The sequence below is a fragment of the Zingiber officinale genome, chromosome 4A (assembly GCF_018446385.1).
Source record: "Zingiber officinale cultivar Zhangliang chromosome 4A, Zo_v1.1, whole genome shotgun sequence".
In the NCBI taxonomy this organism is placed as follows: domain Eukaryota; kingdom Viridiplantae; phylum Streptophyta; class Magnoliopsida; order Zingiberales; family Zingiberaceae; genus Zingiber; species Zingiber officinale.
The window spans coordinates 139,434,890-139,442,994 of NC_055992.1; the positions used below are offsets into that span (position 1 = coordinate 139,434,890).

At 38.0% G+C, this 8,105-nt stretch overlaps 1 protein-coding gene across 1 annotated transcript; it reads right to left on the bottom strand.

Annotated features, from left to right (window-relative positions):
• Positions 1-2,050: 2,050 nt before the first annotated feature.
• Positions 2,051-3,052, bottom strand: LOC121973725. Its single transcript, XM_042525101.1, has 2 exons — positions 2,988-3,052; positions 2,051-2,894 (listed from the first exon to the last, which is right to left on the bottom strand). The coding sequence occupies exons 1-2, from the start codon at positions 3,036-3,038 to the stop codon at positions 2,139-2,141; spliced, it is 807 nt and encodes a 268-aa protein (XP_042381035.1). The 5' UTR covers positions 3,039-3,052; the 3' UTR covers positions 2,051-2,138.
• Positions 3,053-8,105: the final 5,053 nt, after the last annotated feature.

The following is an 8,105-nucleotide window of genomic DNA, read 5'->3' on the forward strand; positions in this document are numbered from 1 at the left end:
GATCAGAGCTATAAATACAACCCTAATTTCAATAGTTAGAAATCATCACTTGTAATCAATTTCTTTATCTGTTTTACTATTGTGTAAGTTGTCAACATTATAAGAGACTTCTTCGTTTGAAGGAGACTTTAGTGAACTTTTTCAACATCTTGGATTAGTAATCTTTTGATTGCAAACCAAGTAAATTTTTTTGTGGCTCTTCTTTCTTCCTAATTAGTTTGTTAATTCTTTTTATACAAGTGTTAGTTTAAATCAAGCTATAAGTCGAAAAATGTTCATTTTTATTCTCAGGCTATTCACCCCCCTCTTGTTAGTCGCAAGGGACCAACACAATGACTAATAAGGGTGCACTTTCTTCTCCATCCTCCTAGTTCTTAGCATGAAAGAGGAAAGACATAGGCGAACGAAGATCTCAAAGAAAGGTAAAAGAGAACATGTCGACACACAGAACATCTCGGTATCAATCCCACCTGCGAGAAGAAAAAGAAGGGTAAAAGGGAGGGTGGTAGCCGAATTAGGAAATGACTACCGCTCGCTGGTGATGTGATTCTGTGCTCCGCTTCATGCGGGCGACACAACGCAAGCACAAGAGAGGCTAAGGGAGGAGAGATAGACAAAGAGTGGTAGAAGAAGAGAGGAAGGGAGAAAGCCACTCACCGATGGCCTTTACGGGAGTTGCACGAGAGTTTGGGGATGAGACAACGGCAACGTGCAAGTTGCCCAGGGAGGAGATGAAATTGGTAAGTGTGTGGGCGGGATCTACAAAGGTGTTGAAATTTCTTGCCGAGTTTCGATTTATTTCCGACCACTATAATTATTATCCCATGCACTTATTAACTCAGCTAGCATTGGGGCCAAAGAGTATTCTATAATATCGTTGCACTGTAATAGTAAAATATTTAGAGAAATAATTAAGAGGATCAAGATTGATTGAAATTTTATTCGGATGAATCTTTTAACAATAGACTTTTGAATGTGCACATGTGCATAAGACTATGTATAAGATGTATTTTAAAATTTTTTGGTCGGTGAACCAAAAGAAAAGACTATTTATCTAATCTAACACTTGATTTTCTTAAAAAGAAATTAAAACTATGCTATATATATATATATATATATATATATATATATATATATATATATATGAAGCACTTTTATATTAAAATATTTTTATTAACTTTTTGAAAAAAATATTTAAATTTAATTTAAATTATTTTAACTTTGTAAAAATCATGTCAAAAATATTATATTAGTTATATAATAAGAATTATAATAATTTTGAAATATTTTTGACCATGCTAAAGGTGATTTTAAAAAGTTTAAGTAATTTTAATAAATTATTAAGGAGTGCCGTATGCCATAATTGCTGCTCCTATGAGTGTGCTATAATAGTAAAATATTAGAGAAGCAACTAAGAGAATCAGAGTTTGAATTTTACTAGAAACGACTCTTTTAGTAGTCAACTTTTAAGTGTATATAAATTGTATTTTAAATTTATTGGAGGGACGAATTAAAAGAAGAAGGGTTCTTTATCTTTGATAGCCATTCTTGTGGCAATTTAATGAAGTGTTAGGAGATATTTGTAGGTCATAATAAAAATGACCAAATTTAAAATTGATAAATATAAAAGATTTAATCTTATATGATAGACTGAGATAGCTTTGATTTGATGTGTTGAATTTAAGGTTGCCTAATTGGGAAGGTGGAGCTACCTAGGCGCCCGAATCGATCGAAGTGTCGAGTGACATAAGCTACTGAGCATTTGAATCCATAGAGTGGGTCTAGCTGTTAAGTGCCTCAGCCAACTGAGTGTTGAGTGAACTGAGTTGCCGATTGCTTGAGCTGGTCAAGTGTCAAGTGGCTAATTGTGGAGCAGAGTGAGTTGAGCTGCCGAGCGCATGAACATTGCATGTCCAAACACCGAGTGTTCGAATAGATAGAGTGAAGCATATTAATTTATGATTTATCTCTTCCTGTTAAATATAAATTAACAGGAATATTAAAGATGAGCGAATCATCTTGTACTACATGCCACACTAGTTAATGCAAATATATTTTTTAAATCCATCGCATGAAAATGGTGCATTCATAAAACACTTGAGTTGAAATCCCTATCTTAAAGGTCAGGCGAACCTGGATCATGAATAATTGTTGTCGTAGCCTGAGATGGATGACGAGTCGAAAACATAGAGATCGGCCGTCGTCACCCAACCACCGCCGTCGCTGCCGCCGCCATCCTTGATACCGTCGCTGCTGCTCCAGCATTGCTGGTGATAGTTTCCGGGAGGAGCTGAATATTGTATCGGCGAGATGAACCCTAAACGAGAGGCGTGATCCTCCATTTTCACCGGCTCGAGGTTCACAGCGTCTTGGAAATGAGGCAACCCCGCCGTCAACGTGGCCGGTCGTTGCGCCGCCAGCTCCAAGAAAGGGAGGTGCTGGATCTGAGGCAGTTTCCACAGCTCTATCCGACGCCCTGCGGCGGCAGCGGCTGCGTTTATCATCGGAATAATTCCTCTGGATCTTGGAGCAAGATTGCTCGGCTTGGACGGGGAGGAGGAGGACTTGGCGCTGCTGTCGCGGCGCCGGCGGCAGGCCCCGCCGACGGGGACGCTGCGGAGGGCGCCGCCGCGGGTCCAGTAGCGGCGGCAGGCCTTACAGAAGTGGCGCGGCTGCGAGAAGGAGTAGTTGTTGAAGTAGCAGAACTTGGTGTTGGTGGAGTCGCACCGCGGGCACTGGAGCGCCTGCTCCGGCGGCGGTACCTTCCCCAGCCGGGCGCGTTCCGCCATTGAGATAGTAGGCCCGGCGGCGGCAACTCCTGGCGGCGCCTGTGCAGAAGCAAGGCCAGTTTCGCCGCCGTCACGGCCGGCTCCGGCTCCAGCAGCAGCTGGCAGCTGAGGCAACATTGAATATTAATTAATTGATCGATATCTAGCTCGCTTTAAAGTTTGAGGAATTTCAATAAAGAAGAAAAAATGGATGATCACCTGTTTCCAGTTGGGTGGATCAAGATGCACTGGTAATGAGGAAAAACTCATTTTCACTTCTTCAAGTGAGGAGGAGTGAGGAGGAGAGGAAATGGAAGAGGAGAATTTAAAATATATAGAAATGAAAAAGATCTCTTTATTTGGGTTATAGAAAAAGGAGCCCTATGATTATTGATCTTGTTTGAAATCTGAGTCAGACGGAGATCGATGGAGATGACGTTGGTATTGATGGAGAGGCGACTTTGACGCACCCTATGTATACATGTCCCAAAAGCTAACCCCTACATGGAACTCCAATGTCTATAGTATGAGGACTGATGGTACATAAACTCTGCACACACTCAGATAAGTAACCGGAATGTTAAAGACCAGAAACGAAGGAAAAAGTACCCGGCGCAGGTCCTTCGATGCACAAGCCAAGTCATTTTCTTCCGGAAGAACAGTATACGATGGAAAAATAATTGTTGAAGAAGAGTGCGTATGTGTGCGTACCTGGATAAGGAAGAGGACATCCTTTTTATATGACACTGCATACTTTTAGAGCCTGACTGTTATTAGAGAATGTCAGGTGTCAGGACTTGTTGGGTGAGAGAGGATGTACGGTGGTCTCCTATTGGTGGAAGGAAGGTTCCATTCGCAGGTAATAGTAGACCACTGGAATATTCCTTGGCATATCACAGTTATTTTCTGACAAGAGGTTACGATTCCCTGACATTATTGTCTCTTAGTATTTCCTTCCCGCCCGGGTTCAACTACAGATAGCTCGGGATGACCACTCAAATGTACCACCAGAATTGAGCCTTGATGAAGAGGACGAGCTGTGACGAACCGACCGAGCTTTATCTGAGACTATGGCGAGGAACCTATTTTTCACACCTTCACCATTGAAGAGCCGGTCGAGAGTTGTCTTAGTAATAGTATCAAGACCATCTACAAAGCCCAAGTTGGGAGAATCCGATCAGTCAGGGTTAGGTTAGGAACTAGTCCAAGCTCCATCTTATGTCTCAGATCTAGAGATCTGTCCTGATTGTGATCGACCAGTGATTATACCGCTGATGATGTGAGGTGATCTAATTCTCTCATTTTCTTACTTTTGACTGTCACATCCCCTCGCCTTCTGACTGCCACGCCCCCTTTACTTTTGACTTCTTGGTTTTATCGAACCCCTTCTTTACGCACCGTATCATTTATTAAATATATAGTGAAGTATTTTTTTTATCAACTTTAAAATACTTTTGATCAATATTAGAATATTTTTAACCAAGGTTAAAGTCATTTTTATCAAAAAAAAAAAAAACTATAATTATAGAGTTGGATAAAAAAAATTAGAATGGAGCATCTTTTAATATTTTTTCACCAGGCTCTTTTAATGTTAAAAAAAATATTCTTTTGTTTTTTTAGTGAGGGTTATATATAATATATATAATTTCTTAGCCTATAAGAATTTTTTTGTTTTCATTGATGGAAGGAGCACTGCTAGTAATGGAAAAGGAAAACTATTTATGTGGAAGACCAATTTAGAATATAAAGCGATATCAAGTCTAATATTAAGTCTTCTAGTCAACACATATTCCATTTTTACTGCCAAAATAAATAAATAAATAAAGATTAAGCTTTTTTTTTTATAATCCCACCAATCAAGTAAATATATAACACAACTAATACATACTAATTAAGAAATTGATCTCTAAAATATTATCTTTATTAAAATTCAAATTTTGATCTTTTTATTTATTCTCTTATCAATACACTATAGTCCCGGGAAATAAAGGTTTAGTGCATGTGTAACACACGCTTCTCATAATTTCACTTGATTATGAATGGGATAGCTGGTGAAAAAAATCCGAGCCATTGGTTCATTATTTTGACATAATTAGTCATATGACATGATTAACTTCAACCCTAATCTTTTGACATGTAAAAAATCTTTAAATTTAACTCACTATTGCACTATATAACTACTTATAAAAGATTTATTTTTAAATAATATATAATGTAATTTCCAAATGTATTTTAAAAAATGTATTTTCTCACTTTTTTAATGTTTGTGCCATCTAATATCATGGTTAACAAAATAATAAAAATAATATCAAATAAATTATAAAGGACCATATTTAAAATAATAAAAAATAATAGATTTTCTCTTAGTGAAAACTCTAAAAATGAATTAAAAGTTCATTTTTCTTTTGGACTTCATTTCTCATGTGTGGGATTTAATTGCTAATTTAATTAGTAGTCTTAGTTTGATTATTACTAATTTAATTAGTAGTTTTAGTTTAATAATTCCATTAGCTTTCTCATGCAATGCGTGGAGAAATATTTTAATCCCACCACAAATTAATATTAAACATCTCCATCAAGAATAATATTTAGGATCCAATTAAATAAATAAATCAATCAATCACTAACAGACTAAACATGTGAAAGGTAAATTAACTAGTAAGTGCTAGTCTCCTTCTTAGAAGTTGTTATCATCATTGTCATTATCAACCAGGGGAATAAGGGGTGATATCGCTCACTCCAAGCGATTGAATATCATCAGTCTTATGCTAAAATATATATATAAATAAATCATGGAGATTTTTATCCTAATGCCCCGACTCTTTACACAAGGAGATCAGTCATCCAGTAAAACATTTTACACCATTCAAATTTGACTTCTCAAAATCTATTAGATTGAAGTAAATACTAATTCAGATATAAATTGTGCCAATCTTTGAGGGCTATTGCCATCGTCAACCATGACTAGGTTTGATGATGATTTGACAATTATACCATAGAAAAGGTATTAGAGGGTACAGATTTGTTAGAAAATCTTGACGATTAAAGCAATTTACAATGAGATCAAATCTCTTTAGATTTGCTCAAATTCGAGATTATGAATGAGACCTCCAGGATTATGAAACTTTTAAAATGCCATTACTTTGTCTCTCTATTATTGTTTATAAGGCCAATAGTTATTATTATTGTGACAAACAAAAAGGATAATAAACATATGATAACGACAATAAAATTATCATTTTCATAAAATATGTGTTGAATAAGTATCAATGGAGAAGAGGTGGAAGAGAAGAAGTTCTATTGTGAATGGGATTTTAGTCTCACATTGAAAGTTTCAAGACAAGTTTGTTGGTTTATATTGATTCACATGCATTGAGGATGTGAACAAATGCATGGGGAGAGACTCTCTTTCACGCGTGGGTGTAAGGGGGGGGGTGTAAATTCAGGGTCCGGATTGCACAAACCAAGTTGACTCGTGCGCGAGCGCGACCTGCGCACACGAATACCGGACCGGTCGGAGCAAAATTTGCCCAAGCGGAAAGATTAATGCATAATCAAAACGGCCAAGTGAAAAGCTGGCGTTGAGTAATGATCATTAATGTTGTCCTTTGGTCTTGAGCTCCTATATAAGGAGACTACGACCACAGACAAAAGGTTACGCAGATAACACAGCGAAAGAAGCAAGCAGAAGCTCTCCTCCTCATTCCCCTTCTTTGTCGTGCAACTCCTGCTTGGCAGATTGCCTGCGTTAGCACCGTGACCACTAGTTCTTGGTGGAGTTCACGGTCAGACCGTTGTATCCTGAGAAACATACCACCCAAATAAGCCTCGAAGTACACCCGGAGATGGGGGCGAATATGTTTCAAGGAAACTGCTACTTGCAGGCCTCGGTCAGCTTGCTCGGTCGGGATTTTACCCGACCTTACTGCTTTGTCGAGACTGCTCTGCAGACCTGGTCTTCTGTTCTGCAGATCTGCTCTAAACAGACCTGGTCTTCCTTTCTGTCAAGACCTGCTCTGCTGACCGACCGACCCGACCTGTCGATCCGACCTCATTTTGACTGATCTGTTTGGCTGATCTGCCCTCTGCTCGGCCGATCCGCCCGCTCGGCAACACAGACTAGTGGCTCAGCCGATCTTCTCGACTCGGAACAGAAACCAACCCCTCGCTGGCAGCCTGAGATTATCCTCTCAGGTCATCTCTACTGTAAATTGAATTTAATTCAGTGCAATTTAAATTCAGTTAATACCTCGTAAAATCTCCGGTAATAAATTGTATTGTCTGATAGACCGAATGAACTTATAAGTCTTGAAACTAGTACAATAATGTGATCGAAGTTTTGGAAAACAATGTGATCGATTAACATTAATAAAACTACTTGAACAAATCAATTAAGGTTAATAGCCCAGAAGATTGAGCAAGTTGAATGACTAAGCAAACTGACAAAGAGAGATTGAGTGGGCTAGGTGAATTAGGTTGGTTGTACAAATTGAGTGTTGAATATCCTAAGTGGATTATGTGATGCCGGACTGGACTGATGTAAAGAGGAATTAAATTTTAACGGATCATAACTTGACTCAAATTTCAGAGTTAGAGTTTCATTTTTTCTTTTTTTTTTTGAATGATAAGAATATTTTTAATAATTTCAGAGTTAAAATTTATCTATTTAGTTGTTTAAGGGTTATCTTTTGATAATTAAATAAATTTTCGTTAAAATCTAGAGACAGCGATTCCTCTTGTCTGTCAATTTCTCGTCTGATTTTTTAGCAGAATACCAGTATTATTAGGATGAATTGACATGGCGTGCAACTCAAACAAAGTAAATGAAATATAACAAACGTGTTAGAAAGAAGTAGCGGGCAGGGCCAGAAGGAAGAACCTAGCAAGTGCGATGGATTAGAGAGGTAAGAAGGACCTAGCAATAATACGAATCTAGCTGGCTGCTTGAGATGACAGAATTAAATAAACCAAAAGATTCGAATGCGAAATTTTATTTTTATTTTTGATATGATGATGATGATGATATTATGAAAAATAGAAGAATTTATAGACATTAGGAGGAACGAAAATCTTTCGTTCTCAGTAAAATATAGTCACTAATTAAGAAATTCGTCCTTACAAAATAATAGCCATTCGAGACTCCTTACGAAAGTCCATGTACCCTATGATTTTATCGGATGTCTCCGAAGATATGGGGTGTTGTCACATGAGATCTTGGGATCGAAACTCAACGTGATCGAGCATAACCTCTTCCATATCTTGACCATTTGCACTAATGGCTAGTAGCCACCCGTGATTTACCTCCTCCGTGTTGGCCTAGGGACGGGCTGGCGGGGG